A 24,514-nucleotide genomic window follows, 5' to 3' on the forward strand; every position below is an offset into this window, starting at 1 on the left:
TGGGCCCAGGATCCCCATTTCAGCTCAGCCCTGGACCATCAGTTTCTGCTTGTGCTCTGCCATAGGAGTACCAGTCTCTAGCCTGTTTCTGAGCCTGACTTCTGGATGGGCCTTCAACCTACACTGTAGGTAGGGAAGCTGGATGGACCCAACCCCTCAGATGTATGCTGCACTTGTCCCTAGCCCTGTCTTTAGTACTCTCTACTGGATGGACTCAGGAGTCAAATCTTGTTGTAGCGCAATCTCCAGTCCTGTCCCTTGCTTCATCACCTTCTGCTCATGACTGAAACCCCTGCATGGACCCTGGAGCTGGTTCATCATTTGCCATGTCTGGGACTGTCAATGGACCCTGTTACCAGCACTCAACTCTGTCCACCATGTCAAGACCCTGCAGGAGTCTGCCCTGTTAGTGACGGCACTGCCTCCACAAGGATCACCCTCAGATCCTGTCTGTCTTTTCCTTAGGAAACAGCCAGACCTCACTGCTCCCTGACAATGGACAGTGTTTTATTGGTGTTGTAGGTGCTATTCATCTCATTGACCTATGGCAGATGCAGAATCTGGCTAAATATTTATAAACTGGAGTACACAATGGGATCACAGACACCAGTGGAGATATCTTCCTCCCATAAAGTAACATAAAGAGGGTGTAAATAATGTGTGAGAAGATTTATAAGTGTTCTCCAAAATCCTTCATTCTGAAAGGCGACACTGAAAACTTTCAAAACATCAGGCAGAAGCTACTCAATCCTTCTGAGACTACAGAAAGCCAGGAACAACATATCTGAAGGAAAAAAAATGATTTAGCACCTGTGGGCCAGCATATCTTTACAACTACTCAGTGCCAGCATGTGCTATTCTGCTGTTCACATGACATGAGAGGAGAAAAAACTTTTTTGTAACACAATAGCACGTCAAGGTTACCTTAAGTATTCCAATATGGGAAGAAGAAAAGGATTTAGAAAACTACCTGGCAGGAGGAGACATGGAAAGTTAAGCCGTTATTAACATACAACACAAGTGTGGGGAGTGATCATCATTTTTCCCGACGTACATGAGCTGAGATTTCCAATATCAAGAAACCACTGCCCACTGGGAAGGAAAATAAACAACATGCTTTGTTCTAGCATTTGTTAAATCTAAATTAGATAATAACTGAGCACATGTATGAAAATATCTGGCACAAAAACCTCCACACATGGTAGGAGCCTGAGAGAGTACTGAAGTATAACACTAGTGGTTAGCACAGTGATAGAGTTCCTGTCATCCTCAGTGAGGTAGCACTTTTAAATTACATGCAAGACAAAAAAGACATCTGAACCTGGACACCCTCATGGGCTAGTAAAACTCTACATTCTGGAAATGCACATTGCCTCAGCTACAGAGTTCACAGAGTTGTCCTGAAGAAGTGACCTGTCCTCATCTGTTACTTCTGGACCTACTCTGACTTACTCTAATAAGAAAACCAAATAAATAGAGCCACAAAAATGGGATATAGTACAACTTTGATAAAATACTTCCTTGAACTATTGACTTCTCTGTCTAGATGCTGCCAATGCATCTGAGAGGCAACCTACAGCATTATAGATTCTAATCAGATGTATTCAGCTTTCATCCTTATCCTTGGCAATTATATTAGAGGTATAGTTATCCCAAGAAACCTCTGTTTTGGAGGCAAGAAGATTATAAATATAACGTTGTGTACACACAAGCTGTTCTTTGCTCAACCTTGAAACTCCTTCCACCTGCTCTGCTGCATACTGAGGAGACTGTTGAAAAGGCAGAGTGTGTCTCTAAATTGGAGGTTCTTTTTGGTAGCCCTGTCAGGGAAATAGTTAAATCTGTCCTGTGTATTCTAATGCTCAAGGGATTTGATCTTTAACACAGTTTTAAGATCTTGAAGAACATGTGGGGGTCAAAGCCAAAGATTATGCCTACTGAAGCAAGTTAAAGAAAGAAAAACACAGGAGTTTGTACTATGTAAAATGAACAAACAAACAAACAAACAAACAACAAAACTGAAGAGGTCATGTATTATTTGATCAAAGGTAGGTAAATACACAGGAGACAAAAGTATCTGTTATTTTATTCTGGAGTTGGAAGAATAAAAGATATTTTATGGTGGAGGAAGAGAAACAGAAGGTATAGAATGACAGAGCAAAAATGCCTGTAGATAGACCTCTAATAAATAGACTAATGGCAAAGTCTCTTAGCCAGAGAGAAACATGTCCATGGTAGGCAGCATTTCATTTTAATCATTGAAAACTGTGCAAAACGGAAGAAGAAATCAATCTTGTATAAGCAGAGAGTTGGAGGAGGTTACTGAATAACAAAACTTTCCCTTCAATCTTATCTCTGACTTGAAAATATGACAGGCAGTCAGGAATGAAACTGTAGAACAATGCAAGCTAAGTTTCATTGTCTTCAAGAGGATGCGTGTGGGATTGATTTTGTATTTGGCAACTGGAAACAGAAACTTTTATTCAGAGAGGAAATAAAGAGCATGGATGATTTTTTGATCACAGCTGAGACAGAAATGTCTCTAGATCTCAGTCAAAACAGACCTGTTAAAGGCACTGCAATAGCTGCTGCCAAAGTTGGTAAAAGCCTGGAGACATATTCAGCCCATCTCTCTGCCAGTCTGAGTTTCATCCTTAGATATACTTGTAGAACTGTGTTTTCCAGTTCAGTCATGGAGGCTGATAACAAGACTTCAGGACTTATCACTGTGAGCTCAGGCTGCACATCATTACTAACTGAAGAAGAAGAGAAACTTTCAATAAGCAGCTGCAGAAAAATATTTGGGTAGTTTGGGCTGAGCTAGTGTTTCTGCCACTTAAAATTCAATCATGACGGTATCCTTAATCCTTTACAGTAGTGAACTTCATGATTGCTGAACTGCTCCTTGTTTTTTCTGAGTTTCTCTGTCCCTGCCCTCTAGATGGTCTGATTGAGATGAGAGAGATTGCTCCAGCCTTGCAAAAGGAGTTGGAAGTTGTGCTGAGGGAGGCCCTTATGATATTTCCACCATGGTGGATGGCACACCAGCATGTCACTGCACATCAGCTGTCAGCAGCAAGACACTCAGAAAGAGGCAGTCAAGTAAAGGATGTTCCACACCAAAGAGCCCTTTCATAGACAGCTCCAAGCAGCTCTGACAGAACCCTGGAGAGAGAAGAGCAAGAAAGCATTCCTTAGAACAAATTTCTCCTGGCTATATGTCATGGAGCATTCAATCAAGATATCCCCTTGCTCCTACCTTCTTTGTGCAGCACTTCTTCACCCAGACACTTCCCACTCTTCTGTGCTCCCAGGCCTTTATAAGGGCAGGCAGCCTTCCTCCTCTAATTGCTCCTCTTAGCATAAAGGGGCCTCTTACCCTATTGACAGTCTCATTTCTCTGAATAGAGAAACATCACCTGTTTTTTCTCAAAAGTGTGAGGCAGAAATGAAAGAAACTCACTCCATTCTCCCTGGACACTTAATTAATCCTCATAACCCACTTCCCAGCACTTAAGTGTAGCTTTCACCTCCAACTCTTCAAGCCATGGAGGAGCTATGTAAGTTCAGAACTCATTTAGTCAAAGGGTCTCTTGAGTGTGTCCTCTGCTTTGGCATTTGAGATCCTAGCCACCAGCCCTCCTCAAATAAATGGGAGAATTTAACTGTGACATAGATAATGATATTTTCTTTTTCTAATCTGCTGACTTGAAACTCTGCCTGGTGTTTTTAGGATCCCACAGCTCTGCTGAAACCACCTGTTTTCAGCCTAGATCATTCTGCACATTTACTGCTCATCCAACTAAAGTGATTATTATTCTGCATTAGAAATATTCATTTGCATTTCATTCTCTTCATTGCAGTGAAATCAAAGGCCTACTAAAATGCAGCTCCAGCCTTTCAAATTGTTGTGGGGACACTAAATACCTCTGATGTCAAAGCATATATTTTAGGGAAGACACTGCAGGTATATATCATCCTTGTTGTTTTTACCAAGTTTAATGGCACAAACCATACAAATTGTACTATCTCCAGCCCATCCAGCATTCCTCTGGCTGCACTGTACTTTTAGGATGAAAAAAACATAAAGGTCATTCTGTTTTTCTGAGGCAGCTACTCTAATACAAGTGGAAAATTTGTGAGGGTGTCCAGCAGGTTTTCCACGTCCAAAGGACTCAGACAATGAAGCAGTTTCAAATAAAATATTATAAAAATCATCATGGTAATCCTGACTAAATGTATGACGTGAATCAAGTGCTATGGTGAATGAAGCCTGCATGCCAAGGGAAAAGGTGAATGATATTGTGGTATCCGCTTACAACTCCTGGTATTAACTACTTCAGTGTGAGGCACAGTCACAGATAGTTGGGAAAAAGCAGAGTCATTCTTGGAGGGTCAGTTTTGGTCTCCTATTCAACCAGTTCTCCTTTGAATAAATGGTTCCACACTCAGCGGGTCAGACAAAGATTATCCCAGCACCTGTGTGATGAGAAGCCCACAAGACATCTGAAGATGTAACTTCAAATCCTGCTCTGCAGTAGACAGATTAGGAGTTGGAAGATTAATTTCCCTTATTTCACATGAGTATCTGAACCACTAGATCTCTGCTAGGAGTGTCTTTGAAAGCCTTTCTTATTTTGATGCCAACAAACCTTTTCTTGGTAGGGTTTTGTTGGAAAAAGATCTTTGGTCAAACATGCCTGACTATGCTATGACTAGCACTGAGTAAAACACCAACACTGTTCTTTGGTGCTATCTCAGACTCCTGCCTTAGGCCATATTTGTCATATGCTTCTCTCATATTTCCTCACTTACAATTTACTTCTCCTTTTAGTGGTTTGAACCACACCTTTCTCAAATTTCTCTTAGAAAGAAGACAGTAGAGTCTGGAGTTTTTCCTTTGGGTTCTTTTCTTCATTTCATGTAATGTGGCACAAGTGCATACTGTTGACTTCCTTCTCTCATGAATCTCTTAACACTGGACTCTCCCAGGGGACAAAGATCTTCCCAAGCTAACAGTTCACATCGTTGTATGACCCAGGAGACCTTTGGAGTGAGAATTTCCCTTTGCACTTTGGTCTTACCACACCATCAGCTTCTGAAAAGCCATGACAAAGGAAAGTAACATCCACCACATGGTCCTGGGGTGAGCTAGAAGTTTATTGGGAATGCACCTCCTCAGTATACTTCCTCTGTGGGAAGTGTTATTCTACATTAAAAAGGAGGAGGCCAAATGGAAGTTCTATCCCAGATTAAGACTTATCCCAGTGGGTCATTTCCTGAGTGCCCTCAGCTGGTGTATAGTGAGGAGCCAAGCTGAAACACAGATGCACAAGTAGTAGGCATTCCCTGATGTCACACTTTAGAATATGTGGAAAAATTGACTCTGCTTCTGACTTTGCAAAGAGGCAGCAAAAGCTCTGCAGTGACCTATCTCTGAAGTGTCCTTTTGTTTGGTTACAGGCACTGCCTGCATGGAAGTCCCATTCCACAGTGTCCAAGTAAATGAATTTCAGAGCATAGAGTGTCAGCAACGGCATCAATCATTCAACAATATCAATGTCAGAATTGTATAGCTTCAGGCACCTGGAGTTAGGCATAGAACTGATACCCCATGGCTATATAAAAGTAAATCAGGAGACAAGCTGGCAAGGTGGAATAGATTGACTCTTTGGGTAAAAATAATGCTTCCCAGCAGAGCGCAGCAAAGCAAGATGCTTGCAAGCATTTCTGTACTGAGAAGACCAGAACAGGTGTCAGTGGAGCTGGCTTAGGAACAAAGGATTTCAGAACAGCTAAAGGATTCAGCCATTCAGAGCCTTTGTTCTGCCATTTCCAGCAAACCATTACAGCAAATGAGAGGTAGTGAAGGGAGGTCTAGCTGAATGGTCATTCATTCTGCTGCACCACTGCTCTAAGATACAGTAAGAAATGAAATACATATAGACACACACTGCACCCCAAAAGGTGAATCCTGCCTTCTGGGGATTAGTCTCCTTCCAGGGATGGGTGACTATGCTGGGTCTGGCCCTATGCCAAACAGAACTGGGGAGAAATAATTGGACTTCTGCCAGCCTCTCTCTTTGCTGAGTCAAGAAAGTCTCAATGGAATGACAACGTGGCCTTGTATGTTCAGCTCATACAAAATACTGAGGTCTGCAAAAATACAAAGCATTATGAGAGTAAATGTACAAGCATCTATGACTCTGAGCTGTTGAAATAATGAAAGATGAATAGCTACATTTCAACAGTTAATAGTCCATCAGGGATAAAAAAAGAATTCTTCCCTGTGCTGCTGAAATTGTTAAAATTGAGCTGCTAGAAGCTGAAGTTGCTTTAAAGGAAATTCTTAACTTGTCCCCTTCCCATGCTGCTGTATGTACAGTTTAAATTAACACAGAGTAAATGAAGTTTTGAAATGCAAAGGTGAATATGACTCAAGAATACATTATGCATAAAGTTTACATATGGTGATGACAAGTGTCATCACATGTAAGTAACATCCACCGCACTCTTCGGAAAATTACTAATGCAGCTTGAATGCCTTCTTTCTTTAGTGAAATATGTATCAGTCAGATAGAAATACCTAAATAGCAATATCCTCTACAGTTATAAAACATTAATACTTGCTTTATGTTGCTTTACTGCTTTACTATTCTTATAATACTCTTCTTTAAATTTATTAGGAGGCAACATTTGAAGGCAACACCTGAACACAGCCAAGCAAGTGTTCCTTTCAAACTTTCCTGCTGGTTACATTTCCTACATCTCAGATCATGCTTCTCTGTTTCTGGATGGTCCAATATTTCCTGATGTGCACTTCCCAAAACTGGGGTCCAGCCCCTGAGGTTACCAACAGCTCTTTATTGGCCCTGATCCACCTCACCCAGGGCCTCCCCAACTCCTGCCCATGGCCTGGGACCCCATCACAGCCTGTCCCAGGGCCATCAGTCCCTGCCTTAGTGATGCCGTAAGATGTCAGTCCCCAGCTCTTCAGGTTGTTGTCTCAGCCTCAGCCTGTCCCTGTTCCCACAGAGGTTTCTGATGACCTGGGCTGGGGCTGCACGGCCCCACCAGCGGAGCATCCCCTGTACCCATCCCCCAGAGAGTCTCCAACCCATGCTGTGCTTTTACAACTACACACAGTCCAGCTACGAGCTTACCAGTATTGAACAGAGTGGAAGGATTATTTCACAAGCCTTAAAAGACTACTTTCTGCTTATGCACCACAAAGTTTATTTTTCCTGCAACAGCATGACATTGTTGGCTCAATTGCAGCAACCCCCAGATCATTTCTTGCAGAACTGCTATTTAAGCAGCTGTTCCCCATCATGTGCTAGTGTAACGGATTATTCCTGCCTATATACAGTACCTTCCACTTGCCCCTGGTGAATTGCATCTTCTGTTCTTTTCTTTGTTTTTCTAGACCATATCTTGAATTAGCCAAAACTATTTTTAAATCTGGTTGTGTCCTTCAACTGCTGCTCCTGTTTGGCCTGGTACTTGGTAAGAACAGCATTTATTCCATCATCCAGGCTTTTACCCCTGGTAGATATTTTAAAGTGTAAATAATGCAGTGCTATTGAAGCTATAAAAAGTCAATGATCTATGATCACAGACAGAATGGTCCACCAGGATGTTTGCTAAGAGTTCCCAATTTTAGCTGGCAAAAAAATATACAGGCTGGATGATCAGGGGTAAATTTACTGCTGTAGTTTTGGACAACTCTCAGTTCAAATCTGGAGAAAGACTTCAATTTTCTATCCTGAATTTGTGGCACTAAAGCTTCACCAATTTGCCAGCCTTTTGCTACAACTCTGTCAGCTTCTGTAAGGATGAGGAAAGCTATTGTCTTGCCTGCTAAATATTTAAATATTTCCCTGCCATAATTCCTGCAGAAATCTCAAAAGGGGTCAACTGCTATGTAAAGGTCATCGCTTACTGCAGTGGTCACTACTGCTCCCACACATACTTCTTTTGTTATTTGTAATTCTATGCGTTTAAGTTCTGTGTCCCATCCTGGGCTGCAAATCCATTGGAACCAGAAATGTTTTGTTATACATTTGTAGAGACAATTATGCAAAGGGGTTGTAGTCACAAGTTGAGACTGTAATTCAAAGGAAAAAATATATGCAAAATCTTAGAGCACTCAAAAACGCACGGGGCTTTCATTTCAGAGGCATCTCTCATATGTTATGATGTGAGCCATATTGGAGTAACGCTTGGGATCAACAGGCAGTAGTACCATAGCGTTCTTTTACTGCTAAACCAAAATGTCTGAGGTGCTGCATGCTGAAAACATCCACTGGAAATTTCTTGATTAGAGAGATACCAAAAAACTTACAGTAGAGTGTAGTGTAATGTGGAGCTTCCTCCTTACAAAGCATTGGAATTTGAGATATTTTGTCTCCCATTATGATTCCAGAACAAATAATTTTGCTTGCTTCTCCATACAATTGGGAGTAGCCACAACCATCCTCTGTGTGAATTATTAGTGTTGCCATTATAAATAATATTAATCACAATAACAGTACCTGTGAAGCTATTTAACCTAGCTTTAGAGCCCTGTAGGTGTCATAGGCATTCTCTGTGCCCGTTTCCTGGAAAAAGCTTTTGGATGTTCTCTAGATCCCTGTATTACCTGTCAATGAGATGATATTCTCCTTGGCTCTTAGTAACCTCACAATGTTGCAAGCAGAGTAGACCTAGCCTTTAAGGCTGACATTGCCTTTTCTAGTCATGTAAGAGAAGATCAAACTAATCTCATGTGTAGGGTAGACCACCTACAGCCCCATTTTAAATCTTTGTCTGGAGCACCAAGAACCTGCCATTGCTATCAAAAGGAGACCAGACTTAATCTGCTACAGCAAATCCTGCAACACTAGAAAATGACAGGTTTTGGTGATTTAGAGAAATGCAATATGAAATAGATTGCTCAAACGCAAATCTGTTATCCTCCCCCTATGCCGAGGAAGATGTTACTGAATGTAAAAACAAGATAATAGAATGGAGAAACAAGTACTCTGCTGATCCCATACACATTAATAGTATCATTTCAGAGAATGACTAAAGATTGCCATGAGTCAACGATTCCTCCTAAACATTTTGTCTAAGAACACCTACCATCCCCAGCTTGACTGGCAATGAGCAGATTAACATGATTCAGTTATGATGGGAGCTCAGTTTGAAATAAATCACTGTTAATAGCAGCACACCAGGCATCGGTGCACTCTGTGTGAGATGGCAAGTCACTTAAAGGGTTGTTTTACATACTCTCCATTTTCTAATGCAAGAAACCTTCATATAGAAAACAAAGGAGTGGGGGGCAAGGGTTTTGTTGCTGGGGAAAAGTACTGCCTAGGAACCCAGCTGAATTAAACCTTGTGCTTATCTGCAGGCCAGCAAAACACAGAGTCCTACGCATTCGCATATGCAAAGTATCTGATGAAGCAATGTTTCAGAAACACAGGCCGGGTTCTTTCAAAAACCTGCCTGGCATCCTGTCAGCTCCATGAAGAGCTGCTTGAGAACTCAGCTTAGGGGCTCTACATCTAAGATGACATAGTGCGATTCTCTTTCGGCCCAGACTCCCAACATTTCTGTAGCTTCACCATCCTTGCAACCCCAACATCCCTGGAAGCCCAGGACACAGTCACAGGGCTTCCAGATTTCCTGGTTCATAAAAGAAGCAGGGATGCAAAGAAAGGAGTTGCCAGGAACCTAAAAGTTGGCTTCATATTTTATTTAAAAACTGAATAGAATTACTTTCCCCCAGACGGAAGAAGAAGGAGAAGAAACAAAAAAGAATTTCCTTTCCTTTGGAAACATGAACGTTTCTAGGTTTTGTTCCTGTTCCAAAGTTTAATACATGCACATAAGCACATGCACACACAACTCTACCAGACTTTCTCCCTTTGATCTGGCTGACAGGGGGATTTCCTCTTAGGATATGTCTTATACTGCAGTAACTGCAGGATACTGATCTGGATGGATTTTAAATCTCATACAATATAACGGCTCCCTATTCAGCCTAATTAGATTTATTGTATACATCCACAGGAAACATCTCCATCCTGTAACAAGAAAAACACTTTGAGATCTGATTGCAAAAATCTCTACATAGAGCTAAGAATTATTATTCCAAGTAAAAAAATTATACAGAATAGCCTTATGTGTGCTTTTTTAGGTTTTTATTTTCTTTTGAATGTATCAAATGCAAGTGTCCTTTCTAGTATTAATTTCAATTGTAGCTTCACCCATCAGGCCATCACTCCTACCACTTGCTGCTTCAGATAGCAAATCAAAAATAAAATGCTTGTGAATGGTTTGTCTGCTGTAGATTATAAAGATTTCAGTTGTAGTGCATTGAGAGGTGAATTTAATAGTTCATTTCCTTTTAACTTCTGTTGCAATTAACATGCAAGTCAAAGGTCTTTTGTATTAAAAGAAAAAAATATCTCTTCTTCAAAGGAATCCCATAAAGCATCAAGAACTGCCTGCCGCTTTGTGAAAAGTATTATTCATTCAGCAATACAGGTGCTCCAGGGATTCACGAGTCTTAACAACATTACAGGAGAGTGATGGTGTGCGTAGAGGAGAAAGACGAGCGAAGAAAGAGCTGCTCTCTGAAACCTGGTTGGAAAAGGGTGAAAGGGTGGAGGGGAATTTCTGGGTGGCCCAGAGAGCAAAGTGAAGGACAGAAGTTGTGGTTTGGTAAGTTTTTTCAAATTATTGAAACTGTACCTGATTTTGATTTAGGATAAAAGTCCTCCTTTCCCAACGAAGAAGAATGGTCTTTTCTAATCAATCTTGTTTCCTTTAAGGACTCTCACATTTCATTTCTGATTCTGAAAAAAACGTGTTATCCACTATGAAAAGGTGAAAAAATAATTTGAAAATTAAAAACTTAAATTCATGGTTTTAATTTTTTTTTTTTCCTTCTTAAGAGTTGAAAGTTTCCATCATGTTAATACCTTTCTGAAGGTTAATTTTCAGGGAAACTGCAACAAGCACTTGAATAGACAGACCAATATTTTTCAGTACAAAACAGCCTGGCTAATATATTCCTGGTCAGCACCAGTGCCCACAAAGTCATAAGTAAAAGACTTGTGATAGTCACAGCTGCTAATCCATTTTAAGAACTGGAGTAATAGCTGTGTGGATGAGGAAGTAGGCCTGGAAGAGAGAGAGGGAAACCACAGCTCCACCCATTGGTTAAAAAGTGAATTATTAATCTCCAGCCCCTTATCTCCCTTCATAAAATCCACATGCTTAGATCTTCTTCTGACCCTTGTATGTGTATTGTGAAGGGAGTAAGAGAGACGAAGAAATTCATTTGCATATGAGGGAACTGTTGCTTCACAAAATGGAGAAGCAATAGCATGAACAGAAAAAAGAAAAAATAAAAGTAAAAAAAAAAAAGGTAAAAAAAAAGTAAAAATCTTCTTTTATAATATAGATGTTAAAATTGACATTTCTTGCTACTTATTTACATTACAACTGACCTAAATTTTTTTCTTTCTTTTTTTGTTGTTTTTTTTCCTTTTGTTTTTCTTTTCCTTTTTTTCCCCTGCTATATGGTGTCATTGAGGTATGCAATAATTTAGTTTCATTGCCTGAAAACTTTAAAATATTTCATTGATATTTTTACTGTACTGAGAAAAGTCATCTTCAAATCCCAGCAAATGATGATTGTTTCCATCATCTGTTAAGCTATGTGTCCTCATGCTCTTTCTCTCTGATCTTTCAGTCCATGAAGCCTTGCTTTTCTTTTACCATGGCTTTCATTAAGCAGTCTGAGTGCTTCTACTAGCTAGTGTTACAATTTTTAGTCCATTCCCTTATGCCCTTTGCTTGCTTTCATACAGACATCATATTGTGATATGCATTCATTTGAGAAAAATGATAGGTTTTAAAAAAGGAGGCTCAATCAATACCAGAAGTTCTTTTTTTTTTTTCAGTATTATTAGAATGTCTAAATTGTTGCCAAGGAGAAAAGGAAAAAAAAAAGAGGGAGTTATAGGACAAAAAAAAAACAAAATAAAACAAAACCAAACCAAACAGGTAAGGAGGAAATCAAAGTCTATTTGCTCATATTCTGTCATTTTCATCATTACTGAAGTTTCACATTTCCTGTGTGCCTGAAGAGATAGATAGGCTATATGCCAATTGTTCATTTTTCCTTTTTTTCATTATTCTGTGAAATCTCTATTTAAATAAAGAAGATGTATAGTAACACGAGTGTTCCTTCATGATGTGTTAGATACCTTTACTGGAGAACCCTGGAGTGCTTTGCAGAGCATAGTGCCAGGTTTGCAATCCTGACATAAATAGTCTCACTAAGTGAATGAGATCATTATTTGCATGATTAAATATCATAACATTAAACTGTACATAAATGTTACTGCTGTGGGTAGAGAGGGGGAAGGAGGAGAGGAGTGTGACATAAACTTTCAGGTGACAGAAGAGAAATGAATTCTGCCTGATATCATCTTTCAAAAGCCTTCTAGTGACAGTATTCTTTTTAAATGTTTTTTAGTGATTTTGTGCCACTGCCAAGTCATTTACCTCTATTAAAAAAAAATAATCCAATAGCAACAAAAATTGAATAATGCACAGTACTAATCTAGGGCTAAATGAGCCCTATCAGGACTTACAGGACTCAGAAGGTATGTGTGAAATTCTCTTGTTGGACCCCCAGCTCATCCACCCTTCAATGTCAACCAGGGCTTTGGCAGTCCCCAGGATGGTCAGCCTTCCTCCTTACTCTGCAGAGCCCAGAGCATTGCTGCAGTGGGTCCCTATGCTCAGAAAGTTCTTGTCCCCTCTTTGTAGCCCTGCACAAAGGTGTCCAGTACTTCTGAGGCTGAGATTCAGAAATACATGTAAGAAATTTATACACTGACTGTTACCTAAATGCACTGCACTACTTTGCCATCGCCACTGAAGAGAGAGTAGGCTCACCAAACACACAGATGGCACAGAGCTGGGGAGAACTGCTGGCAGGGAGGAGGGCAGGTTTAGTATTCAACATGTTCTAAGCAAATTGGGCATACAGGATAGAAAAACTACAGTGTAGTTTAGTGAGGGCAAATGCAAGATACTTCATGTAGGCTGTTATGCACATATGGAGCAAGTAACACCTGCCCAGGCCTTGAGGACAGCAAAGAAGTTTCAGTAGGTCATCAGTTGTGGATAAGCCTGTGATGGGAGGAAGGCAAACATCTCACAGGATGTATAAATAGGAGTGCAGATCACAAGACTTAATTCTTGGACCTAAGACATCTTTCCACTGTAGAACCAAGTTGAGTTGTGGTCATCTCACAGAGGGGAAAAAGAAAATAAAATCATGAAACAAGTGTGCAGAATCCAGGACAAATCAAAAGGAACAATCAGAGAACTAGAAAATGTGATCTCTGGGGAAAAAAATTACAGAAATTAGGTTGTTTAGCCTAAGAAATGAGAAGGGGAAGAGGGAACAGATGGAAGAGTTGTTCATTACATATGCCAGCACAACCTGTTCTCCCTGTCCATGGTGGACAGGACAAGAAGTGATGTGCTTAGTGAATGCTGCAAGGAAAATTCAGGTTAGATATGAAAATGGTAAGGATGGAGAAGCATAGAAATAGACTGTCTGGGGAGGTACAGAACCTCCATCACAGGAACAATGGTGAGGGTAGAGCTCACTCTGCCATGGGGCCCAAGAACCCTTCCAGCACTGTGCTTCAATGATTGCAGCAACATTAGAGAACTGAGAGCTACCTATCTTGGATTCATCTTATCTCTTTTGAATGTGTGTCTCCTTAAGCTCCATTACATATTTGTCTCCTTTTCCTTTGATTCAGCATGATTTGTGTTGAGCAATCTGAACGAGCAAGATGTTATCTTTCTGTGCTCTGGGGTAATACTGCTAATAATTATAATTTATTTAATAAAAGAAATATATAAATCTTTATATAAGTCTTCCCCACTTACAGTAACATTTTCATCTTCAAGGAGTGCTGCGATTTCCCTGGGATTTATCTAGAAGTAAGGATGTGTGCCTCTATTATTATTGTGAAACTAGTATTAACCCTTTCCAGGTTAGCAGGGTCATGTTGAACCACAGGAAAGACCCATCCCTGTTCACAAAAGCAGCACTCGTTCCTTATCTGGTGTCTCAAGAACAAGAATTTCCTCTGCTTATATCTGTATAAAACCTGCCTCACACATGGGACACAGACTTGGCTGGAGTCCCTGAATCCATTGTAGTGCAAATACAGAAACAATCAGCAAAATCCTTCCTAAATCTCCATGCCTTCCTTACAACAATAATAAAAAGTGAATTAAATAATGACAGTTGGAGGAGTGTTCATGGAGGCTCAGGCCCACTGCAAGTCAAGCATCACATGCCATGTTCAAGCACTCGGACTCTCAACAGAAACCAGAGCTCGAGCAGGGTAGCGCAGCTCCCTTCCAGGCAGTGCCTCTGTCCACACACATCCTCACTGCCAACAGAAGGCAGCTGCACATTTATGTCAAAGAATTCAGCAGGCATCACTCCTGTCTTTTGAAACACAAAGAAAACACCTCTTCCTTAATTTGCAATAGTCTAATGTGTAGACTATTTCTGTTTCAGCTGCTTCCAGCGGCAGGGTTTCAGCTCCAAAACTGCCTTTCCCCCAGGACAGGGATCAGCCACTTTACAAGGTTTATTAGGTTTATTCTGGGAAGAGGAGGGATGGGAGAGGTAAATGGACACCTTCTACCCCTCTTCTCCAGGCTGTGCCACCGTGCTTGAAGCATCCAGGTTTGCTGGCACAGACAGAGCCCACAAGCAGAGGCGCAGGGACAATTTCACCTGCCAGCATGGGGGAGTGAGGAGTGGCTCTAACTCCAGTCTCTGTGTACGGGACAGTTTCTGTTATTTATCCAGTGGCTTTAATGTAAATGCTGACAGGATAGGAACCATCAAACATACAACCTCACATAGCACAGGGTGCTTAGAGCCACAGTCCTGGCAGCGACAGCACCTTTCTCAGAGGGTCTGAGCTTGCCCAGGAAGAGGTGGAGCGGTCCCAAGGCTCCCCCACCCTGGCCAAGAGTGTCACCTCGCCAGCAAGGCCTGCAGCTGCTCTCCCTTGTGCCTAGGCAGAGGGATGCCCGACTGCAGCGTCTGTTCTCCCTTAGCGTAACCGATGGACGAATCTGCTAGGCACCGCGGGGCACCTATAGACGAGCGGCTTGGAGAAACCGAAGTGACACACGGAGGAGCCTCCTGGGACCAGGGAACCTGCCCCGGCCGCCCCCTCGCCCCCCAAAACCGAGCTGCCGCCCGCCGTCCCCCTCCCGGCTCCTCCGCTGCGGCTGCTTTAACCGGGCAGGGGGGGTGCGGGCAGCCCCGCCGACGTCGTGGGCATCAGCTGACCGCGCCGGGCTCTGCCTCCTCCCGGGCCGCCCGCCCGCAGCACCACTCCGGCGGCGGCGGCGGCGGCTCCGCCGTGCGGGTCCCCGCGGCTCCCGGGGCAGCACCGGCCGCCGGCTCCCCGCAGCCGCCGCGCTCCCTGCGCGCCTGCCCCTCGCCCCTTCCTCCTTCTCCTCCTCCTCCCTGCCGCCGGGGGAAGCCCCAGAGCTGGAGCCTTCCCTGCCCTGACCCGCGGAGAAGTTGGGATGCTCCCAGCGGTCTTCCCACAGCTCTGAGTTTAGGGCGGGATTTTCGTTCCCCGTTCTTTCGCTTTTTTTAGACTTGGGTTTTGGTGGGATTTTTTTTTTTTCTCCTTTCTTTCTTTCCTTCCCTCCTTTTTTTCCTCTCGTTACCAAGCAAGCCGAGCGTCTGCGATGGATGGCAGCCCCGAGCCCCCCCCCGGGCAGAGGTGCCCCGTGAGCCAGGGCTGCGCGCCCCGCGGGGCATGCCCCGCCGCCGGGGGGATGCGGGCGGGCAGCCCCCGGCCGGCGGCTCCGGCGCCGTGACCGAGGATGCCCGCGACCCGGCCGCTTCTCCCCTCCCGCCCGAGCGCGCAGGGCTCCCGCTGACCGCAGCCGCGGGGATTACAGCAGCTCCCTGGGACCAGACCGCGGAGCGGAGCCCCGGGATTCCCGGAGAGAGGAGCTGCCCGCTCTGAACGGCTCTCTGCAAGGCGGCTGCCTCCACCCCTCCGCGCCTCCAGCCTCCGGATGGGGCCGAGGATCGCCCGCCGGGCAGCGGGGCTGCGCCCGTAGATGCTCCGCTCCTCCCTCATCCTCTCCGGACCCGCGGCTCGGCTCCCTCCCTGCTCACCGCCCCGAGGAGGGCGCGCACCCAGCCCGCCGGGGCGCCGGGGCTGCGCCGCAGCCGGGCTCCGCGGGATGCGGCTCCGCGGGGCGCCGCGGGAGCGGGCGCGGGCGCGGGGCGAGGGCCGCCTGCGCTGAGCCGGCGCAGCCGCCCCGCGGACCCCAGCAGCAAACCCGCCCCGCCGCCAGCCAAACCACCGGACCCGGGGACCTGCCTATAAATGTGATCCCCGCTCCGCCACCCCGCCGCCGCCGCCCGCCCTTCTCCATCCCCTCCCTCCGCTCCCGCCGCTCCAGCCCTCCCCCGCTCCCCTCCCCAAAGACGTTCCCCCCCCCCCCGCCCCCCCCCCCGCCCCGGCCGGCGCTCTGCCCCCCGCCAGTCACCGCCATGGAGCTCTCGGAGGTGCGGTGCCTGAGCGACAGCGATGAACTTTACACCATCAACAGGACCCCCCCCGGCAGCGGCAGACCCCAGCGCCTGCTGTGGCAGACGGCCGTGCGCCACATCACCGAGCAGCGCTTCATCCAGGAGCACAGCAGCAGCAGCGGCGGCAGCAGCAGCGGGGGGGGCAAGGGCTTCAGCTCCGAGGAGACCTGCTGCCCCAACCACCATCCCCACCCGCCGCACCACCACCACCACCACCATCACCATCTCCGGCGACAGTCGGCCGGCCGGAGTTTGGCCGGCGAGCGCCACAACAACGGAGGCACCAAAGTCTTCCCGGAGCGCACAAGCAGCAGCGGGGACCTGGGCTTTCTGCCCCTGGACTGTGCCCCCAGCAACTCCGACTTCTTCCTCAACTGGGGCTACACCTATCGTGGGGTGATCTTCCCCACTCTCCGCAACTCCTTCAAGTCTCGGGACTTGGAGCGCCTTTACCAGCGCTACTTCTTGGGCCAGCGGCGCAAATCCGAGGTGGTCATGAACATCCTGGACGTGCTGACCAAGCTGACCCTGCTGTTCCTCCACTTGACCCTGGCCTCTGCTCCCATGGACCCCATTAAGGGCATCCTCTTGGGCTTCTTCACCGGCATCGAGGTGGTGATCTGTGCCTTAGTGGTGGTCAGGAAGGACACGACCTCGTACACCTACCTGCAGTACAGCGGCGTGGTCACTTGGGTGGCCATGGCCACACAGATCCTGGCGGCCGGCCTGGGCTGTGGCCTCCTTGGGGACGGCATTGGCTATGTGCTCTTCACGCTTTTTGCAACCTACAGCATGCTCCCTCTGCCACTCACCTGGGCCATCCTGGCTGGGCTGGTCACCTCTGTCCTGCAGCTCGTCATGCAGCTGGTTATCCCCAGGTTGGCCGTGACTTCCCTCAACCAGGTACCGTGGTGAGAAAAGGGTGGGAACCCTCCTCTTTCTCCGCTACTCTGGGTGAGAGGAGGTGTGGGGTGTCCCAAGAGGTCCTCTCCCTTTTAGTAGGTGCTCAGAGGTTCATTACCTGGAGCGGAGACCATAGACAAAATGCAACTGTCTCCTCTCCCCCTCCTCAGTCCCCCACTGCCTATCCCAAGGTTTCACCTCAAGCTGGGGATGGGGACACTTCCTGACCACTTTGTCCCCTCTCCTTGTACATTCACTTCACTGTTATCCCTTGAAATAGCTTTGGGGAAGGGAGTTCCTGGGGCAAGTGGGAAGGATGGGTCATTTATCATTCCCCTCCCTTACTTCCAACAGTAGTCCGTGGAATTAGATGACTCTGTCTTGGCCAAACTCTCCCACTGCTTATCTCTCATTTTACTTGCTTATGTTTTATGGTTGAACTCGATCTTAAAGGTCTTTTCCAACCTAAATGATTCTATGATTCTGTGATTCTGTGCCTTTTAACTCTGGGTGTGCTGGGAGGACTAGTACTTTCATATGTGCAGTGCAGCTTGATCTGGACTGTGAGAAAACAGGAGCAAAGCGTGCTGCTCTTTTGCAAGGAAAGCAAAGCAATGCCCCAGTGAAATCAGGGAAAAGCTCCCCTTGGAGTTTTGGTGTGAGATCCTAGGCTGTCTTTGATGGGCACCAAAAAAGCCTTTTCTGCTGGTGGTCATGGGGCAAACATTGTTGTGCTGCATCCTTACTGGTGATGTCCAGGACAGAGTACTGGTTACATGGGAGGGTGGTGGTGCAGTGCAAACCACGGAGAGGCACCAGGCAAGATAGGGGTCTGAGGACTTAAAACCAGGACTAACCTGACTTCACACTCACCTGGCTTCTTCAACAAAAACATGAGAATACACTGAACTCCCGACATCCCTGTAAGGCAAGAAAACACTGCCTTTCTAGAGCAACTTAATCCTGGAGGTGTTGCCTCTCCCTTTCCCCTCCCTTCCCAGACTGTCACAGCTCTGTGCTACCAATATTTCTCAGCAGATTATCATCTCCATTTGGCTCTCTCCAGGGTCTCGGGAAGAAGGGGGTGGAGGTACTGGCAGAAAATCCCCAAAGGAGGGAGGGTGCAGAGGAATGTGGTGTTGTTTACATGAACGCTGGGATGAGCAGCTGGGAAGTGGCTGATCTTGCACCTGGAAGTTTTGATGATGATGGTTCTTTGGACACATCTACCTCCCTCAGACCCTGGCCCTCCTGATACCCCTGCCCACCCCTGTCTGTTCCCTTCCTCAGTGCACTTATTAGCTGTGGGCTGCCTGATTTCCCTTCCCAGTGGTCAGGCTCACCCTGTTTTGGGAAAAGCTGCCCCAGTGTGTTGCGCCTGTCTGAGTCTTATGGATGTGAGACAATTAGACTGCGCAGAGTTGTTCCCTGGCTCTTGGTAATGTGCTGATGAATGAACTGCAGCCACGCGCCGTGTCCCATTCCCATTCCCATGCGCTGCTGGTGCTATTCGTGCTGGGTCAAAAACTGTGAGTTATGCTGATTTCTTAATTTACTTCCATGTCCCATCCTGGAGCTATGACTAATGTGCTGCTACCTCATTATGCACAGGTCTCACGGCTGTTTAGCCAGTCCACACACACACGCGCCTTTCCCACAGACATTCCTAACAAAGATGTTTCTCAGGAGAGATACTAATATCTTCATTTTGCAGCCCGGTACCTCGCCAGTTGTGTGAATGAACTGCCTTTGAGCGGTGCACAATGAGAGATCACCCGCCAGATGATTGCCTTCGTGAACTACATTTATAAATCTCCCTAACAGGATCCGTACAGCTTCCCACACGTCGCTCTCGATTTACACCGGCTCCCGCCTTCCCCGAGCCCACTCAGCGTCGCGGAATTCTGCGCCGCTGCGGCCCCCCACCTCCGCGCCGCTATGGCAGGGCACGGACCCTGCCCCGCCCCGGGGGTCGCTCCCCACCCCGCTGCAAGGGGGAGCTGGGAGGGGGACGGGGACCCGCCACCTCCCGCACGGCCGCGGCGAGCCCCCCGCGGGCGGCGCTGCCCCCTCCGCGGCCGATGCGCGGGATGCGGAGCGCAGCCGCCCGGGCGCTGTCCGCCGGCGCGGTGCTGAAGCCGCCGCGGCGCTGCGCGGCGCTGCGCGGCCCGGGGGCTCCCTCCAGCGGCCCCGGCGGGAGCCTGCCCGCCACCTCCCGCCCCTGACCGCGGCCCCGCCAGCTGCGCGCCCGCGCACGGCGCTGCGCCCCTTCCGCGCCTCCCTGCGGCAGGCGCTGTGTCCCCAAGCGGGGGCCTGGGTGGGGGCTCTGGGGTAGCCGGGCCTGGCGCCCAGGGAGAGGCGCAGCCCTACTCTGTTACTTTCTAGTGCTGCACCATTTCTTTTTTTTTTCTTTTTTTCCCCCAGAAAATTGCAGGGTGCTTTCAAGTGTGAGAGAATGAGGGCTTTTATGGCTGCTGAAGGGTCTATAACTATTACTTTACAGGTAAACACTCAGAATGTAAATGACCGTGGCATCAAGGTTATACAGGAAATCTTTGGGGCAGCACAGGTTTCTTCATCTTGCAGGCAAAGCACTCTCTTTTATCACAAGGCATATTTTTCCAGGTAAAATACTGCATCTTTGCTTCAGAGAAGCATTACCAGACTAAATGAACTATTTGATTATGTAGTAATACCTGTGACCATCTTGCTGTGCCTCAGGATGAAAACAGCTGCTTACACTGGACCAAAACCAGGAATTCAAGTATACAGTGAAAGAAAAAGCAGAGGGTAGAACTCTGATCATGGTACAGATAATGGGTTTTCCACTGATTTTTATGAGACCAGGATTTCATGCAGAGAAAATACTGAATTCAATTCTGAACAGAAAGAATTATCTACCCTGGAGTCAGTTTATTACTGTACCCCATTCCATCCACAGGCACAAATGGTTCTGATCCTCTTCTCAGTCACATGGGTATAAATCAGTTGTAAGTCTGTCTAAACTCATAAAGTTGTAACGGTTTATTCAAGAGGAAAATCAAGTGTTGTGATCTGTTTTCCCTTAATCTCTTAATTTATCTTAGTTTTCATTGATAAATATATTCACAGACAGTTCAAATCATTAGTAATGCTGAACACAAGCATGCAGTACTACTGCCTGATACAGCTTTTGAAGTTATCAAAGAATGCATTACCGTGAATACAAATAATGCCCACTGTTCACCATTTTCTTTCAGTAACACTTAAGAGGTCATCTGATTTTTCTTCCCTTGCATCTCAAAATTAATTTGAATCAGCATCCTAGGTAAAGGTGAAGGAGAAAGACTGTCTTAAAATTAGACCTTTTTAGAAAAAAAAAAAAACAAAAAAACCCACAAAAAACACAAGAAAACAAACATAGACTTACTAGTTTCAATTCTGCCAAGTGCTCAGTGTTTCTGGGGAGATATGACCACCCTTAAATCCAACTGATCCCAGCCTAAAATGCTGAACAAATGCTCTCAGCCAGGGGAGAGCCTTGAAAAAAGGGCCTGATACCATGATTTAGGTAAAGGCATCACTGCTACTGTCTTAACTAAAGATTCTGTCAGGAAACAAATGAGAAATGCAAGATCTTACTGGCGAACAAGTAAAGTGCTTTGATTTGTGTGCCTGGTCAGATGCTATGCTGGGGGTGGCGTTTGTCTCTGACATTCCCCACAATGAAAGTTCAATTTGTATTACATTCACTCTTGCTTTTTCCTTGGTGATAATGCAGTGTACAGTCCAAAATTTCTAAGACCGTATATGTGTTTCAGGCATATGGGGAAGAACAAACAACTCAGAGCTCCTTAGTGTTATGTAACATAGGCAGATGATAATATAGATATGAATTTTGACAGGCTTGGAATTATGTAAGCTGCAAACATACTCTGCATTTTAATCCTCTGCCTGTTCACTCTTCACTCACATAAGTAAATTCCACCGGAGTCAGAAGCCTACTCCTGTGAGTAAGTCACCTGCATAAGGGATACCTTGAAGGATCAAATCCTAAATTACACATATTAGATACAACTTTAAAAATAAATTCAGAAATATCCTTGAAGTGGGTAATACCAAGAGTGGGGAAATTAATTCTTTTCCCTCTGTTAGCATCTGTCTTTCCAAGTCTAAGCAGTTTTGTGAATTAAGATAGCAATTTTTGCTTTCTTGCTTTTTTTCCACAAACCCTCTCTCAGGGTTATTAATAGAGGAAAAGGCTGAATTCTTGAAGTCACAAGGAGTCTAATAGAGATAAATCTGTATAATTATACAATGGCAAATGACAGCTTTTGCATGCATATTTTAGCTACATATTTTCCAAAATCTGATCACAGATATCAGCATATGAGTATGTATAGAACACATCTCTTCAAAATTTCTGCCAAATGCTTGTGAAGTATCTGTTAAATCTCTAAGGTATAAGGATATTTCAAAGTTGGCTACCATCTCAGAATCAGAATTAAAACACTCCACCTTTATCCCTATGGTTGCTTTCATAGCATTATATACTATTCATTTTTCTACTATAGTTCGTTGTGGGTGACTTATAACCTGATCGTGTGATTTTAGACTGGATTATGATCTTGTTTCCTTTTATATCCTGTAATATCACCTGACAGTATCAGTGGGTCACAGCATAATTAGATTAGTATTGGATACACTTTTCTCTGAAGCAGCTGCATCATTGTTGTGCTAAGTAGGGCAAATGCATTAGTTATATTTACAATTTGATGATTAATTGCCTTCAGAGAGTTCCTCCAAAATGGAGGAACTCAGGCAGAAACATGAATGAAACCTGCTTTTATCAGTGAGTTTCAGCCTATAACAGTTAGTGCACTTGTTCTCAGTGAAAGTTACTTTGCCAGATTTGATGTGGCATTTTTTCTGTTGTCAGGACACTTCTGGGTTGTTTTTAAGGTTTTGTTTATTACTTGCTTGTTGTTTCTCATGTCCTAGAAAGAGGCATACACTCTAAAATAGCAGCATCTAATGCAAAATAATCACACACTCAAGCAGCACACTTACAGCTGACACATGCTGGAATGATCCTTATTAGCCTGTACAGAAGACTGAAGGGGATAAACATCCCCATTCCATCCTCTAACTGCAATTCTCAACCCTGTCAATGGTGTGGTCTGAACAGGAAAGAGAAGAGGGCAAAACTAGAACGTTTAATAGATTCTTCTCTTCCCAATGGCCAGAGAAAATGGGGAGTGGAAGGACTCCTTCCTCCATTCTCCTTATTCCCAGAGTATCTGGTTAAGCACAAGAAAAACTAGATTGTTTCACGTAAAAGGTGAAATTTAGTAAACAGAAAGGAATTAAGCTTTTAAAGTGGTGCTTAGGCTGATGGAAACTCCAAACCTGAAAACCCTTGCTCAGCTCCTGCCTAGTACCCCATCCCTGCAGGCACTCTGTTAACATCATATTTCTTTAAGTGCAGTCTTCTTGCACTTAACTGCACTTCTGTCTCTGAGCATCCCGTGAAGTGCCTCAATGACTCAGTGTTAAAGTTACCACGCAGCCTCACCAGAATCCAAACACTGCTCTAGTGGGAACATATTTTGCAGTTGTGCTACACACACGGTGCCTGCCTGATGTCAAAGACAGATGAGAAGGGGATTGTGCTCTTCCTCTGTGTAACAGCTGCAGTGGTGAAGTTGTTTCTGGTATGTGACAGACCAAGGTTTAAATCCTATTTTTCCCCGGAAGAGATTGAAGTCCACCTCTTTTACCTCATCAGAGAGTTTCCAAAGCAAACCTTCCCCCATTATTAGCACAGCTGTTCTTCTGGGAAAATAAAGGGTTAAGATCCAGTGGGCCAAAAAAAGAAAGAAAGAATAATCCTGACTCTGTAGTCAACTAATTAAGGAATTCATCCTTGGTGGTGCCCTTGCTGAACATTTTAGTGTTTCATACAATGCTATTAAATCATTCCCTCAAGCACATATCCCAAGCAGAAGACTGTACGGTCTGGTCCCCTATCTCTGACCCATGAATCTTGAACGTCTGTTTTAGAGTGGTGCAGCTTCCCCAGAGAATTTCTCTCCCTTCTGATCTGCTGCCCCTCCAGCTACTCAAAAGCAAATACAGCCTACATGGAGGGCATTTACTAGGGAGGCAGGAGATATTGAATGAGGGGTGAGTCTCCAGGCACTGAGTTGCTATACATAAGATATATAGCTATTTTAAAAGACAGTGCTAGTCCCTGTTCAGCTTTTGAACAAAAAGATATAGACAGTGTCCTCAGGGGTAAAGGGGAAGGGGGCTGGGAACTGAGAAGCCCAAATATAGGGGAAAAACTTCATGGTGACTCTCTAAATCCTGGGAAAAAATGAGGTTTAAGATATACTCCATGTCTTTAATACTTCCCTCCTAGTTAGCTCTCCTCCTATTCATCATGCTGGCTATTTTATATTCGATCTGAGACATTAAATTCTTTTTTCATGTTGTCTAAGGATCTGTAAGAACATGGTGGCATTCAATATAGGCTTCTGGCTTAAACTAGATCAGTTGTGTCTGAAAACGAGGTGCACAAGGACCTTGCTTTGTGGCTTCTGAGATTTTTTTTTTCACCTAGCCCTTTCTCCAGAGACAAACTCTGTTTCACTCGCTCTGTTCTTGGTGCAGTGCAGCTCGTGCCTATCCCCAGTGCAGAAGGGACTGTAGAGTTGCAATCTGGCCCAAAGAGGGAGATGAATGCAAATCACTGAGTTAGTTAATGGTGCAGAGAATCTTGAACATTTTGGTACCACCCTCACTCATTCAAACCAGGGATAAGAGACCTATCTGGTTAAAAGGGGTCAAGCACAAGAAGTACTGAGTACTTATCATTTCTTGGAACTACGGGATCTTAGGGTCTGACTGACTCAGAGACTCCCAACAGCTTGATTTAGGGACCTGACTTAAAGC

General features: G+C 45.1%; 1 protein-coding gene across 2 annotated transcripts in view; it reads left to right on the forward strand.

The window, feature by feature from the left end:
- The first annotated feature begins 16,630 nt into the window (after positions 1-16,630).
- Positions 16,631-24,514, forward strand: part of ADCY8 (adenylate cyclase 8) — a 139,042-nt gene continuing 131,158 nt past the window's right edge. For both annotated transcript variants that reach the window (XM_074840604.1, XM_074840700.1), the window contains exon 1: positions 16,631-17,578. In XM_074840604.1, coding sequence (XP_074696705.1) covers positions 16,637-17,578 — 942 coding nt within the window. In that variant the 5' untranslated portion in view covers positions 16,631-16,636. The remainder of the gene's footprint in view (positions 17,579-24,514) is intronic.

Source organism: Strix aluco, chromosome 1, assembly GCF_031877795.1.
Source record: "Strix aluco isolate bStrAlu1 chromosome 1, bStrAlu1.hap1, whole genome shotgun sequence".
Lineage (NCBI taxonomy): Eukaryota > Metazoa > Chordata > Aves > Strigiformes > Strigidae > Strix > Strix aluco.